This window comes from Carcharhinus amblyrhynchos, chromosome 15 (assembly GCF_965287045.1).
Source record: "Carcharhinus amblyrhynchos chromosome 15, sCarAmb.v2.hapA, whole genome shotgun sequence".
Taxonomy (NCBI): Eukaryota; Metazoa; Chordata; class Chondrichthyes; order Carcharhiniformes; family Carcharhinidae; genus Carcharhinus; species Carcharhinus amblyrhynchos.
The window spans coordinates 64,836,937-64,853,524 of record NC_137338.1 but is presented as its reverse complement, the minus strand read 5'-3'; the positions used below and the strand labels follow the sequence as shown (position 1 = coordinate 64,853,524).

The following is a 16,588-nucleotide window of genomic DNA, read 5'->3' as shown; positions in this document are numbered from 1 at the left end:
TCATCCTGGGAAATCATTCTTTCTGAATGAGAAATCACTCAAGCAGGTTTAGAGATAACAGACATTCCATCACTTCCTGTTTCTGCATTCTACTGTGTATCTTTCTATTCATTCATGGGATGTGAGCTTCGCTAACTGATTTATTGCCCATCCCCAATTGCTCAAGAGAAGGTGGTGAGCTGCCTTCACAAACCGCAAACAGTTTAACCAAAACGTATAACCAAATAATAATGTGCAAGAGGTTTTAATCTTTGCTGCATCAATGTCAGAAACATATCAACATACAAACACATGCGGGACCCAAGAATGGAATTTTTTTGTGACGAGATATAGGACTAACTTTGACAAGGTGGTCACTAAGCTTAATATATTACCCGTCTTCTCACACGCGGGGCAGCTTCAGGAGTGTTTGGTGATGTTGGTTCATTTGGCGTTTCTGAGGTTGAGCTGAGAGATGAATTGCTGCTTGAGAGTTCTTTGTTCTGTCTTCTGGTTCCGAATGGCAAGATTGATGCCACAAGATCTGAACTGTCTTTTTGCTCTTCCTTCAAAGCATCTTGCTTTTGCTTCTGGGCTCGATCATTGACAATCACTTGAGACAATGGCATAGCAAATGCATGTGGTGCGAATTCTGTTGATATATAAAAAAAACAAGATAACATTAATTGCTTTATCAATTTTTTTAAAAAATGAACAATTTGTGAACAGAAGTTGGACTGATTGTATACAGTGATTCACATCGCTCTCATTGTTTTGTGTATTTTAATTACTGTGGAACTAGTAGCTAATAATTCAAATTACATTTCACCTCTTGAAATGTTACCACAGCCCAAGATCAGAGAGAGATTTAAACAGATCTTGTACACGTGACACACAAAATCCCACTGGCATCACAAGATAATTTAAATTGCAAACCCTGCTATGTTCTGGTACTGACAAATAGGTACAGGTCAGCCAGAGTCAACTTCTAATGATTTGGATGAGAATATAGGGGGCATGGTTAGTAAGTCTGCAGATGATATCAAGATTGGTGACATGGTGGACAGTGAGGAAGGTTATCTCCAATTGCAGCAGGATCTTGATCAATTGGGCCAGTGGCTGATGAATGGCAGATGGAGTTTAATTTAGATAAATGCAAGGTAATGCATTTTGGTAGATTGAACTAGGGCAGGACTTACTCAGTTAATGGGGAGAGTTACAGAACAAAAAGAGATCTAGGGGTACATGTTCAAAGCTCCTTGAAAGTTGAGTCACAGATAGACAGAGTGGTGAAGAAGGCATTCGGCATGCTTGGTTTCATTGGTCAGAACATTGAATACAGGAGTTGGGACATCTTGTTGAAGTTGTACAAGACATTAGTAAGGCCACACTTGGAATACTGTGTGCAATTCTGGTCACCCTATTATAGAAAGGATATTATTAAATTAGAAAGAGTGCAGAAAAGATTTACGAGGATGCTACTGGGACTTGATGGATTGAGTTATAAGGAGAGGCTGAATAGACTGGGACTTCTTTCTCTGGAGCGTAGGACGCTGAGGGGTGATCATATAGAGGTCTATAAAATAATGAGGGGCACAGACAAGGTAGATAGTCAACATCTTTTCCCAAAGTTTGAGGAGTCTAAAACTAGAGGACATAGGTTTACGGTGAGAGGGGAGAGATACAAAAGTGTCCAAAGGAGCAATTTTTTCACACAGAGGGTGGTGAGTGTCTGGAACAAGCTGCCAGAGGTAGTAATAGAGGCAGGTAGAATTATATCTTTCAAAAAGCATTTAGATAGTTAGATGGGTACGATGGGTATAGAGGGATATGGGCCGATTGCAGGCAATTGGGATTAGCTTAGGGATTTTAAAAAAAAGGACTGCATGGACAAGTTGGCAGAAGGGCCTGTTTCCACACTGTAAACCTCTATGATTCTAAGTGGCAAGTGTTTGATTTAGTGGTAGCGTTCCCACTTTAGAGCCAGAGGCTGAATCAAATTCCAGATAATCCCATTTGGAATTGGGGGTTGGCCTCCAGTGGACACTAGCTTCTGATGCACGTTGACAAATGCGGGCAATTGGGACTAGCTTCGGGGTTTAAAAAAAGGGCAGCATGGACAAGTTGGGCTGAAGACCCTATGCTATAAAACCTCTATGACTCTATGGTTAAGAGCAAGAGTAGTTCCTCCCCCAGCCAATTGTCCCCAAATCATTGTATGGGTTTTGGAAGCCTATAAAAACCATCTTTCTTTATCAGTCAAAATGAGGATTAAAAATACAATGTTGACTATTGATGATTTATAAAACACCCCGAGATTTCTCCAGATCTCTTAATCAAAAGGGCTGCCCAACTGGACAGCCAAAGCTATGGAAGCACCTCCTTCTGTAGCGACCCAACTATCATAGATGGAAGACAAGTGTGCAGCTGTAGCAACATGGGAATGTTAGCAGTACAATGAGTAGTAAAAATTAATAAAGCATCTTTTCAACCTTAGCATGTCCCAAAACAATTCACAGCCAGTGAAGTATTTTTTAAATATAGTCATTGCTGAATGTTGTAAAGGAAACATAGCAATATCATTGGAGTGGCTGTCCTTTAAATGAGACACTAAACCAAAGGTCCATCTCTCCTCTCATGAGCGTCGACCAGCTTGCATACAGCAAGCCCCACAAACAGTAATAATGCTCTAATAATCGGTGTTAGTGATGGTGGTTGAAGGATATGTATTAACCAGAACTTTGGGAAGAACTTCCCCGTTTCTCTTAGAATGAAGCAATGGGATCTTTTTTATGTGGATATGACAACTGATAAAACCCAAAAGATAGCACCTCCTGTAATGCAGCATTCCCTCAGTGCTGGACCAAGCCTCAAGTCTTGGAATACATAATGTACATATCATCATGGGGACAATTCTCTGGGGGATTTCATGGTAACTTTCTTACAAACAGTTTTTATGGCTAACCTGTATACACCTTTACATTCCCAACAAGTTACATTCCTGTGAATGTCTTCATTTGACAACACACCATTGAAAATTTCAAAATTGCCACTGAACTCAAAAATTGTGGTAACAGATCAGAAGACCATTATACACGCCAGATGAATTTCCTATTCATTTTCATCAAATTGAATTTTGCCCCCAAAAGATTAGTGAGAAGTATATTTTTTAAATTATTGCATCAAAAATCTGCAACTTCCAGAACAGCCAAGCAAATGATTAGTACTTAAATGACAAACCATAAATTTTATTAGCCAGATTTCATATAGAACTTCATCGACAACACTACTACAATGTACAAAAGTCCACTATTGGTATCTGGTGTTCAGCTTTTTGCACAGTGCCATTGCACATTCTGCCTCAGCTTTAGGTAACCCTTTTGTTGCTCATGTGGATCCAGTAAGTTGACCCAAGAAAATTATTGCTGAGGTTTTCTTGATCTTTGGCCACCTTTCCTCAAAAGAAAATTGGAGCTAACATGAATTTTCAATGAATTATACAACATTTGTGGTATACATCCCCTACTGTGAAACAATGGTCTGAATTACAATACTGGAATTGATTTGTCATTTGACAAAGGCACATAAATTGCAGTCAAAAATAAAACATCCATCAACCTGGAACTTAAAACACACAGATTTAATCTTTGAAGTTGGCCAGACCATTGCTACTATTACAAAATCTCTGACAGAATTTTGAAAGTAGTTTTAAATATAAAATCTATTTTTGTCCTTAAACATTAGCTGGAATTTTCCAGCTGTTCACACAGGTGGCACACTCCCTGCCATGGGTTTCCTGGCAGCATGGGGTGGCTTCAGTAGGAACTCCCATTAACAGCAGAGGACCAGAGGATCCCACTGCCAGCAAAAGGCATGTCGCCTCCCGCTGCCGAAAAGGGGTTAGAGAATCTTGCTCAGTATCTCAATGAGGTAAGTCAAACATTGTATTTGGACAACATCAGGATGGCCAAAGCCAGTTACAACCAATGAAGTACTCTGTAGTGCAGTCACTGTTGTAATGTTGGCACCATGGAAGCAAATTCGCACACAGCAAATAATGTCCAGATAATGTTGTTGGTTGAGTGATAATAATCGGCTGGAACACTTTTCAAAAATATAATTCATTGATGGGATGCAAGCATCACTGGCAAGGGCAATATTTACCGTCTGTCACTAATTGCTCTTCAGAAGCCAGTGGTAAGCTGCCATCTCGCAGTACATATGGTAGAGGTTCAGGTATAGTACCATGAAGAAGGGAATTCCAGGGTTACGATGCAATTATGACAAAGGAACAGAAATATATTTTCACATCAGCATGGTGTGTGGCTTAGGAGACAATGTGCAAATGGTGGGAATGGTCCCATGTTCTTGCTGCCTTTATTTTTCTAGGCAGAGAACTGAGGAGTACTTTCCTGCTCTTCCCTGAAAATGATATCATGGAATCTTCTACACCAAAGGGCAAATGGGGTCTCTATTTAATGAAAGACAGCCCCTCTGACAGCACAGTACTGAAGTATCAGGCTATATTAGTTGGTCACATCTCTGGAGTGGGATTTAAACTCTTAAAATCAATAACAGCTTTCCTACGTTTAAAAGGAAAATGGCAGTTTATCATGGGAAATAGTACTCAATGGTTCTGGGTGTCACCCCAGGGAGTAGTTACCTCAAACATAGCATGCCTAAGGCATACGCATATGTCATGTAACAGAAACTAGAACCAGAACACAGCACAAAATCCCTACAGTGCAGAAGGAGGCCATTTAACCCCATCAAGCCTGTACTGATAACAATCCCACCCAGGCCCTATCCCCGTAACCCCATGCATTCACCCTGCTAATCCTGACACCAACGGTCAATTTAGCATGGCCATTCCACTTCCACTGTCCAAGGGTGTGTAGATAAAGGAAACCGGAGCACCCGGAGGAAACCCAGGCTAACATGGGGAGAGCGTGCAAAAGTCCACGCAGCCAGTTACACAAGTCCAAAATTGAACCCGAGTCCCTAGCATTTTGAGGCAGCAGTGCTAACTGTACTGCACCACAGTGGCACAGTGGCTAGCACTGCTGCCACACAGTGCCAAGAACTTGGGTTCAATTCCGGCCTCAGGTGACTGTCTGTGTGGAGTATGTACATTCTCTCAGTATCTTCCGGTTGCTCTGGTTTTCTCCCACAGTCCAAAGATGTGTGGGTTAGGTTGATTGGCTATGCTAAATTATCCCTTAGTAACAGGGGGACCAGCAGGTTAAATACATGGATGGAATTGTGGTTGGTGCAGACTTGACGGGCCAAATGGCATACTTTGCACTGTAGGGATTCAATGATTCTAACACCAGCAATACTGGCAACAAAACAGAACGTAGGGATGTTCATAAATTGGAGATAAAATAAATTAAGTCATCAGGTTACACGTGCTAGAGGAAGAATGATATAATTGAGGGGTCTGCTGCAGATGTGTCTTTGGGTTCAATTTTGTCAGATGCTCTCTTAAGTGAGCAGAGGGCCCAGATTTTAGAGAAAAGATGGCAGCCAAATAGATTGTAAAAACATATTCACAGCTTTGTAATTTGTTAAACTCTTTCCCTTTGCTGAACTGATTTGATGTTTCATATTTAGCAGAACTGATTCTTCTAGCCAGTTTCTGAGTCAATTCATACATCCTTCATCTCTCGTTATCATTTGATGCTCCAAATACAACCACTTAGGTCCACATGTAACAAATTCGCACATGTACTAGAATGACACTGAAGTGTGATACACAATACAATTAAACTAAAGAACTATTTGATCAAGTAATGGGACAAATATTGTGAAAAAGCTCCTGTCACGTTCACTCAGATGGACTTATCTCATCAAATTTCCAGTGACCGTGGGTATGTAAAAGGATATTTTGAACGGAATGGAATAATTGAGAATGTGACGTTTCTTTTAAGAGTCTCTTTAGTGCAACATACATCCTTGTTTCCTGCTGTTTGATCAAGAACAGCATACACAAATAATTAAAATGACAGGAGCATTTTAATAAAAATGTACCTTTCAATTTTTGCATTTCATGTACCAGTGCATTTCCCTTAGAACCCAAAGGACTTTGAGTCCTTAAATAAATCTAGAAACTCCACTGTTAGTATGAAGATATATTCCAACCCTTCTAAAATGCTGTTTATTAAATCACACTGAAATGGTCACGCTGTGTTTCTCAATTCATTAGGTCAAAACTATGTTTTGTACAGACTTCACGTGCCTGGTCATCATTGCTGAAATTCGTTTCCATGTTTATGGTAGATTGTAGTGATCAAGTCCAACAGACTGAGCTCCAAGTCTGCAAGGATGAGGAAAGGGGCACACAATTCAGGTGCAAGTAACCCCAATTTTTACTTAAGTGTGACTTTGCAAAGTTCTTTCTGTATCACACTGAGGAAGAAACTTTTTCCAGTAACGTATTCATTGTCGGGATGTAAAATTACTGGCAAGGGTGGCAAATGTTGCCCATCCCAAGAAGTCCTGAAATAGCATTCTTGAAGCTTTGCAGTCTGCTGTTGTGATTTGGTATAACCGATCTGCCTATTAGATCGCTTTGGTTAAGATTCAACCACGTTGGTGTATGCCTTCAGTTAAATATAGGTCCAACTGGACAATGACTGCCGATTTCCTTCTTAAAGAATGTTCCATCAAACTGACGGCATCTCAGTCACTTTTTACCTCCAACTTAAAATAACTGAAATCAAATCTCAAGGTTTGATGTTGTGATTTAAATTCATGTTCACGATTCAAGGACCTTTAATTTGTTTTCCATCCCTATTCTCCCTTGAGAAGTTTGTGATGAGCCATCACCTTGAACGACTGCAGTTCACGTAGTGTAGGTACACTCAGTGCTGTTAATGAGGAATAGGGTTCCAGGATTTTGAACCAGTAGCTGTGAAGAAACAATAATATGTTTCCAAGGATGGTGTGTGGCTTGAAGGGGAATTTGCAATTGTTGCACTAATTTGTCTGCTGTCCTCATCCTTGGTAGTAAAGGTCATAAATTTAAATGGTATCATCAAAGGAGCCTTGGTAAATTGCTTCAATGCATTTTACTCATTCAATAACATAAGTAACTTCCTATAGTCTATTTAAACCACCCTCATATACTTAAAGTCATCAGTCATCACAAGAAGAATGGATAAATCTATTTAACTTTAGACTGCATTCCCACCCTTGCAGGGGCAGAAATCTTACATGTATTTGCTGTGTTAGCCCTAAGTTCAAGTCTCACAGACTATCTGATGTGATTTCTCATGGTTTGGCTTACCTCAAAGACACATTACGCTCCTTGCATTTTTCTATGTTCCAACCATTCAACTGCTGAGTGGAACAGGCAAAGACTCGACTCTTCTCAGGATGAGTCAGGCTGTATGTGGCCTAACCAGAAGGCCTTGAAGTGAATGCCAGAGGATACCAATTAATAAAACTCACCTTGATATGGAGCCAAAGGGAGCAAGGAGCAGTTTCATAGTGCTCCCAAAGGATACTACCAGACGCTTACAAACTTCCTGGGTAACGGGATATTCGCTTCCTCTATGTCTATGAGCTGCCTAGGGACATGCACTAGGCAACTACAGATTGCTGATCTCATTAAAAACAAGTGTACCATTTTTGACCTCACGTTGGTTCTGCTCCATTCTGGAGATAACTTTTTAGTATAGTTTACTCACAAAGTAGGATTCCACATCCAGCCTCTTATGTTGAATGTTATATCCAGAGAGAGACATTGAATGATACAGTTCAGAAGAGGCCATTTAGCCTAACATGCCTATGCCAGCTGTTTGGAAGAGCTGCTCAATTTACCCCAATTCACTGCTCTCCCTATAGCTTAGCAATTTTTCTCCTCTTGACATATATTAGAAATTCAATTTAAAAAGTTGTTGATGAATCTGCTTCACCCAACCTTCCAGGCAGATCACAACTAGCTGAGAGGCAGCAGTGCTAACAACTGTGCCACCATGCTGCCCCATATGCGTGGAGCCAGAGGAAATGGGCGAGATATTAAAGGAGTACTTTGGGTCAGTATTCACTAAAGAGAAAGACTTGGCAGATGATGAGTCTGAGAAAGGGTGTGTAGATTGTTTAGAACATAGAACATAGAAAAACTACAGCACAAACCCTTCGGCCCACAAGTTGCGCTGAACATGTCCCTACCTACTAGGCTTACCTATAACCCTCTATCTTACTAAGTCCCATGTACTTATCCAGAAGTCTCCTAAAAGACCCTATCGAATCCACCTCCACCACCACTGCTCGCAGCCCCGATTCCACGCACCCACCAAACTCTGAGTGAAAAACTTACCCCTGATATCTCCTCTGTACTTCCTCCCCAGCACCCTAAACCTGTGTCCTCTTGTAGCAGCCATTTCAGCTCTGGGAAAAAGCCTCAGAATCCACTCGATCAATACCTCTCAACATCTTATAAACCTCTATCAGGTCACCTCTCATCTTTTCCCTCTCTAAAGAGAAAAGGCTGAGCTTTCTCAACCTATCCTCATAAGGCATGCCACCCAATCCAGGCAACATCCTTGTAAATCTCCTCTACACCCATTCAATGGCTTCCACATCCTTCCTGTAATGAGGTGACCAGAACTGAGCACAGTACTCCAAGTGAGGTCTGACCAGGGTCTTATACAGCTGCAGCATTATCTCCCGACTCCTAAACCCAATTCCTCGATTGATGAAGCCAGTACGCCATACGCCTTCTTAACCATAGCCTCTACCTGTGAGGCTGATTTGAGAGTCCTATGAACCCGGACCCCAAGATCCTTTTGATCTTCCACACTGCTAAGAGTCTGACCCTTAATATTATATTCCTTCATCCCATTTAACCTGCCAAAGTGAACCACCACACACTTATCTGGGTTGAAGTCCATCTGCCACTTCTCTGCTCAGTCTTGCATCCTATCTACGTCTCATTGCAACTTCTGACATCCCTCCAAAACTATCCGCAACACCTCCAACCTTCAAAGTTTGAGTCATGTTGAGATCAAAAAGGAGTAGATATTGGGGTTCTAGAGAAACATTAAGGTAGACAAATCCCCAGGCCAATGGGATATACCCCAGAATAATGAGACAGGCAAGGGAGGAAATTGCTGCGGCCTTACGAGAAATCTTTATATCCTCACTGGCTACAGGGGAAATCACGACATGGAGATGCCGGCATTGGCATCTCCAATGATAGTACGATACAGTACAATAGTGACTTTTAAGGGATCTTGACAAATACATGAATAGAATGGGAATGGAGGGATATGGTACCCGGAAGGATTGGGTTTTAAGTTAAATCGGGCAGCATGCTTGGTGCAGCCTTGGAGGGCCGAAGTCCTGTTCCTGTGTTGTAATTTTCTTTGTTCTTTGTCCCTGATTTGTGCTTTGTAGATGGCAGACAGGTTTTGAGGAATTGGGAGGCAAGTTACTTGCTGCAGAATTTCCAGCCTTTGACCTGTTCTAGCAGCCACAGTATTTATATGGCTGGTCCAGTTCAATGTTAGGTCAATGGCAAACATCCAGGATTTGATGGTGATAGATTCAGCAATGGTAACTCCAGTGTATGTCAAGGGATGATAGTTAAATTATCTCTTGTCGGAAGGTGATTATTGCCCGCCACTCGAGTAGCATAAATATTATTTGCCACTTCTCACACTAAGCTTGAATGTTGTTCAGGCCTTGCTGCACATGGAAACAGACTGCGCGGTATCTGAGTCATCGTTTGTACTGAAAATTGTAGAAACAGCGAGCATCCCATTTCTGACAATATGATGGCAGGAAGTCATGAAGCAGATAAAAATGATTGGGCCTAGAACACTACCCTGAAAAACTCCTGTAGTGATGCCCTGGGATTGAGATAATTAACCTGCAACAATCACAGCCATCTTCCTTTGTGTCAGGAATGACGCCAATCAGTGGGGCATTTTCCCCCCAATTCCTATTGACCCCAGATTTACTAAGTCTTTTTGGTGTTATATCCAGTCAAAAGAACAAAAACAGCCCGGGAAACAGGCCCTTCGGTCCAACGAGCCCTTGCCGCCATCTCAACACCACCAGTCCCTCCCTCCACCCATGATCCTTATCTAATGTTTTATGGCCATCCAGATTGAGGGAAACTAATTTAGGGACAATTTATTACTGCCAATCAGCCTAATAGCACATCTTTGGGGTGTGGGAGGAAACCGGAGCACCCAGAGAAAACCCACGCAAGCACGGGGAGAATGCGCAAACTCCCACAGACACCAGCCCAAATCCATGTGTCTGCACAGCAATCAGCGATAGTCACTGAGCTGTCGTCTTGCCCAGTATCTGGTCCAGTTTAAGCACACACTAACGACATGACGCACTAGGCCAATCCTGAACAACCAAGAGCAGCCCAAGTACGACACATCGCGTGTATGCCACTCATTGGACACAAAGCGGACCAACTTAAAACCTGTGAACGAAAAAGAGAAAAAAAACATTATTATTGTACCATATCCATTTACCTTACCAGGGACGCCCCAATGCTAATGACCCTTATTTAAAACAATCTCCTATATCCACCCATCTCCAACCCACTCATGTGCCTGTCTAAGTTACTCTTAAACAACTCTAGCGTGTTTGCCTCCACCACCTTACTTGGCAGAGCATTCCATACCCCCACTACCCTCTGTGTGAAAAACCTCCCTCTAATATCTGTGTTATACCTCTCCCCCCTCACCTTAAGCCCATGGCCCCTTGTCCTGTGTGTCTCTATCATAGGAAATAGCTTACCTCTGTTTACTCTATCTATACCCCCTCAATCTTATATATCTCTATTAGATCCCCCCTCAGTCGCCGTCTTTCAAGGGAAAAGAGCCCCAATTTATTAAATCTTTCCTCATACCCCAGTCCTTCCATACCAGGCAACATCCTGGTAAACCTCCTCTGCACTCTCTCCAGAGTCTCCTCGTCCTTCTGGTAGTAAGGCGACCAGAACTGGACGCAGCACTCTAAATGCGGCCTAACCAACACTCTGTACAACTGCAACATTAGACTCCAGCTCTTATATTCTATACCCCTTCCTATAAAGGCTAACATACCACAGGCTTTCTTCACCACACTCTCCACTTGCACTGCCACCTTCAAAGACTTGTGCACTTGCACCCCCAGGTCTCGCTGCAATTCTATACTCCTTTTGGGCTTACCCTTTATCATATAACTCCCCTCTACATTATTCCGGCCAAAATGCATCACCTCACATTTATCCGGATTAAACTCCATTTGCCATGTATCTGCCCAATACACCAGCCTATCAATATCCCGTTGTATTGCCAGACACTGCTCCTCACTGCCCGCCAATCCAGCCATCTTGGTGTCATCAGCAAATTTGCTGATCACACCACCTACTCCCTCTTCCAAATCATTTATATACACTACAAACAGAAGAGGTCCCAGTACTGAGCCCTGCGGCACACCACTAGTGACAGACCTCCAGCTAGAAAAGGACCCCTCCACTGCTACTCTGACTCCTCTTTGCAAGCCAGTTCTCTACCCATCTAGATACCTGGCCACGTATCCCATGAGCTTTAATCTTCTGTACCAACCTACCATGAGGGACTTTGTCAAACACCTTACTGAAATCCATATAGACAACATCAACGGCTCGTCCTTTGTCGATCGTTTTTGTCACCTCCTCAAAAAATTCTACCAGATTCGTAAGGCAAGGCTTCCCCTTTACAAAGCCATGCTGCGTATCCTTAATCAGATCGCAACGCTCTAAGTGTTCATACATCCTATCCCTCAGAATCCTCTCCATCAAATGCTGCCAGAATGCTAAGGGCAGTCATTCTCACCTCATCTCCTAAGTTGATGTACCTTTAAGTCCAGGCTCCATCAATGTCTCTTTTTTTGCAACAGCCTGAGGTACCTGCAGGGTCTACCACTTCCTGTGACGCTGCTGAAACAACAGAGCTGCTGGGCCTCTGTTTGACTTGCAATCCTTAAGAGGACTTTCTGTTGGAAAGGGATAGAAAGCCTGCTTTGAGCCATTTAAGAGCCAGAGGGCTACTAAGGCTGCGGAGGGGGCAAGCCAGCCAAGCAGAGGTGAGATTACCACCGACTTTTATGTTGGGGAGGGGAAGAGCAAGCATTCCATCCTCCGGGACAAAATGTAGCCAATGCAGGTTTAACACTATACAGTTTTAGCACTGCACATCAGCACTCTCCCTCTCTCTTTCCAGCTGCAATCAGACAGCCAGGAATGGAATAAAAACAGAAAATGCTAGAAAATCTCTGTGTCTGACAGCATCTGTTTAGAGAAAATGGAGCCAACATTTCAAGTCTGGATGACCCTTCATCAGAGTGGTGTACACAGGACACAGATCAATTTGTTTCACATTTTAACCTGAACGGGACAGAGGTTCTATGGCTGGTGAAGTTCAAACTCGAAAGGGAGTTTGTGACAGAGGATACAGGAAGATCTTCAGAAATGATCAATCGTCTAAAACAAACTAGACAATGACAATGAAGTCACTATAGCCTTCAATTTCTGAGCCAATTTAAAGAAGCCTGGGTTCATTGCTTCCTGAATAAACTTATGCATGGCAATGAGAACAGAGACAGCAACCTTCTTTATATTCATCATTTCCATTAAAAAAAAGGCAACACTTCTCTGGAACTTATTCAGCACAGTTTGCCTCATTGCACAATATTGTAAGCAACAATGACATTTATCAGAACGTTTTTCTGTCCCACCCTTACACTGGAGCAAAAATCTGCTGCATTAGTGTTCCTAAAATGCTTCAAGTCAAAACAATTATGGAGACATTGATATTTGAATGTTGCAAAGAACATCACATTCAAAGACATGCGAAAAAGGCTTTGAAATCGTGCCAGTAAAGTCATTTGCGATGGGGAGGAAATAACCTTACACAATTTAACACTAATTGCAAGATAGCTTCCTCCCTGTGGGTAATATTTTAAAATGATTGCAATTACAAAAATTATAACAAGATAGTTTTCTTAAATGATGCCAAATGACTGTAACAGAAGATTTTCATTTTTATATTTATGCATATTAAGATATATGTTGATTACAATCTATAACTTTCTTTGGAAACATTTGCCATCTCAAAACCAGTGAATAACTGTGCAGAATGTTAAGACAGGCAAAGACAATGTATTGACATAGTGCTTAGGTTATTGGACTATTAATCCAGTGGTCTGGGCTAATGATCAAAAGACACGACTTCAAGTCCCACCACAGCAGCCAATTAATTAAATGGCGAGTGGTGGCATATTATCATTTTTTTCAAGATTTGGGGACCTGGATTTGAATCCCATCACAGCAGATGATGAAATTTGAATTCAATAGAGATTTGGAACTAAAAGTCTAATTGTCGATTGCTACAACCAAAAAAGTCTGGTTCGGCAATGTCACTTAGGAAAGGAAATTCGCCATCCTCTGAATGGGGGAAACTAAGGAATGGGCAATAAATGTGATGCCCACATCCAGTGAATGAATAATAAATGAAAAATAAATTAATCTGATGTTAGTAATATTGACCTTTAGGGAAGAACTTTACTTATATATGACTCCAAACTCGCAACAATGTGTTTGATTCTTAACTACCGTCCAATTTGGTTGCCTATAAGAACATAGAACATTCCAGCGCAGAACAGGCCCTTCGGCCCACGATGTTGCGCCGACCAGTTACAAAAACAATGACCCACTAGCCTATACCAATCCCTTTTCGTCCATAAACCTATCCATAGATCTCTTCTTATAAGAAGACAACTCACGACCATCTCAGGGCAATTCGAGAAGGGAAAGAAATGCCGGCCCTACCAGTGACACCTGTGAATGAATACAAACTTGAATGATTCATCTCACAACTAAATGGGATGCAAATACACTGTTAACATGTTTCAAATATGGATCTTGGATCAAAACCCCCAAAAATAGTTCAGGAATGCAATGAATTACTAATCAAGTTCAGTTATTGTTTAACAAACTAAGTACAATGTACTATGCAATAGAAACAGTTATGGTTCTTACACCCATATTTATAGGACATAGTGTGTGAATAACTTATAAAACACAGGAATACCAACTTGCTGTATTTCTTTTTTGTATTAATTAATACAACCGCAATTCTTTTTTTCCTTTGCAATTTCTCAACTTCTAGGCAGTCTGTCTAAACATCTGCAAGAAGATTGTAACCCTTTAACACCGTTTAAACAAGAGAAAGAAACTTTTCAAATGCATGCAAGTTTTTAAACTTTGAAAGATCAACAGTGGGGTCTTTGTACTAAATAGCAACTGGCATAATATGCTAACCTAATATGCAGAAAGGGAAGTAATGTACAAGAGGAAAAGGGAAAGCAAAAATAGGCATGTAAACTCAGAGCTGGAAATTACTGCAGTTTCACAAGCATTACATAACTCAGAAACTATGACAGAATTTCCCATTTTTTATTAAATAAACCATCAGGCACATTAAATTTTGTGTTAAGAGGCCAGGCGTGAAGTATATTGTAAATTTAAACATATTGGTAACAAGGGCATGACTCTTCAAAAGGGAAGCAACAAAACAATTGCTGGCCATCTGTCGACCACAAAGACAAATGTGCTTTCTCATCACGCTAGCAAGTGCAAAAGCAAATGGCAGTGAACACTAACGGAAATTAAACTTCCAACATTTCGCCACAGCCTCCTACAAAATAGCAAAGATGATTCAGAGCTTTTACAGGATAAACTCCATTGAATAGGCTCGGACAGAGATATTTACTTAAAAGGTTGATGTGCAGATTCTACTTCCAATTTCTTCAAAATGATGCTTATATACTTTGTTAGAAATATCACAGTTCAACCAGTCCAATTTCCATTTTTATTCTTATTTAATCAGGTATATTAAGGAGCAAGGACCAAGCATGCATCAAATCATAGAATCCCTACAGTGCAGAAGGAGACTTTTTGGCCTATTGAGTCTGCACTGACCACAATACCACCCAGGCTCTATTCGTGCAACCGCTCATATTTACCCTGCTAATCCCCAAAACTAAAGGGCAATTTAGCATGGCCAATCAACCTAACCCACACATCTTTGGACTGTGGCTGAAAACCCAGCAGACACAGGGAGAATGTGCAAATTCCACACAGGCAGTATCCGGAGGCCAGAATTGAACTGTGAAGTAGCAGTGCTAACCACTGTGCCGCTGTGCCATGTTTATTTCCTTGTTCCTGTCCATGAATATCATTCACACCTTATTGGGACCTGCAAAGGAGACACTGTCGCAATTCAGGAAAATGGTAATTTTACTGACTGATAAGTAACCACTAATTTGAATTACCTATTCTAAATTGCTTTCAGCTTAAAGGTAATAAGGAAAAATATTTTACAGATTAAAAAGCTAAAAGCCAGTTGAAAGTACTTGGAAAGAAAACAAAAACTTATTTAATAAATTAGGGATGGAGGGCCAGGTGATGTGTTGTACCTGCATGATGTGAGAGCTGATGGACGCCATTATGGTTTCTAGTGACTACTTCTGTAGTAAGGGTTGGTGCTCGAAGAACCAGCTCAGTGTTGATGAGCTGGAGTCTGAGCTTTGGAGTCTGCAACACTTCAGGGAGGGGGAAAGAGGTACCTGGACTGGCCATGCTGCCCGACTGAACTAAAACCACCTACTTTTCATGGGGCTATATCCCTCCGTCCCCATCCTATAGCTAGGGAATTAGACACTGTTCTTTGTAGCCAAGATCAAGAGTCTGGAAGGTTGTGTTGCCTGCCTAGTGCCATGGTTTGGGGCATATGCTCTGGTTTGGAGGGCACTTGTGGTGAGAGGGGGAGGATCCAGTGGTCATGCTCTACGTGGTTACCAATGACATAGGTAGAACAAGGAAGGAGGTTCTGTGTCAGTAGTTTGTGGAGTTAGGCACTAAATTAAAAACAGAACTGCCAAGATTATAATCTCTGGATTATTACCTCAGCAACGTGCAAATTTGCAAAGGGTATGTAAAATTAGAAATGAATACATGACTCAAAGACTGACATGGGAAATGGGTTTCGGTTTGTGGGACATTGGCATCAGTACTGGGGAAGTGGGTGCTGTACACTGACATGGCCTACATCTGGACCATGCTAGAACACGCATTCTTGCAGACCACATAACTAGGAAAGTAGAGAGGACTTTAAACTAAAGAGTGGATGTAGCTGTTACTAGGGAGCTTAACTATAAAGGTTCTTGATGGGAGACATAGGAGGAATGTCTGTGGTAGATTCTATATGCAGAGTGGTTGGGGTGTGGAATAGACTGCCTGCTGTGGCAGTGGAGTCGGAAACTTTAGGAACTTTCAAGTGGTTATTGGATAAGCACATGGAGCACACGAGAATGATAGGGAGGGGATAGCTTGATCTTGGGATTGGACATAGCTCGGCACAACATTGACGGCCGAAGGGCCTGTACTGTGCTGTAATGTTCTATGTTCTAGTAGAGGTAAATATTCAGTTGCTTGGAAAGTTAGGAAGTCAAAGTTAAAGGTAGGAGTGCAGGTTAGTGATTGGTCTGAGTTTCAACAGAAAACTACAGGTAATAACAGATCATATGAACATTATATCACACCAAGAACTCATGC

The 16,588-nt window shown here is 41.6% G+C and overlaps 1 protein-coding gene across 5 annotated transcripts in view; it reads right to left on the bottom strand.

Moving 5' to 3' along the window:
* LOC145353375 (rho GTPase-activating protein 6-like) overlaps nt 1-16,588 on the bottom strand; it is a 554,657-nt gene that overhangs the window by 60,047 nt on the left and 478,022 nt on the right. For all 5 annotated transcript variants that reach the window (XM_080204082.1, XM_080204083.1, XM_080204087.1 and 2 more), the window contains exon 4: nt 375-631. In XM_080204082.1, the coding sequence (XP_080060208.1) occupies nt 375-631 (257 nt within the window). The remainder of the gene's footprint in view (nt 1-374; nt 632-16,588) is intronic.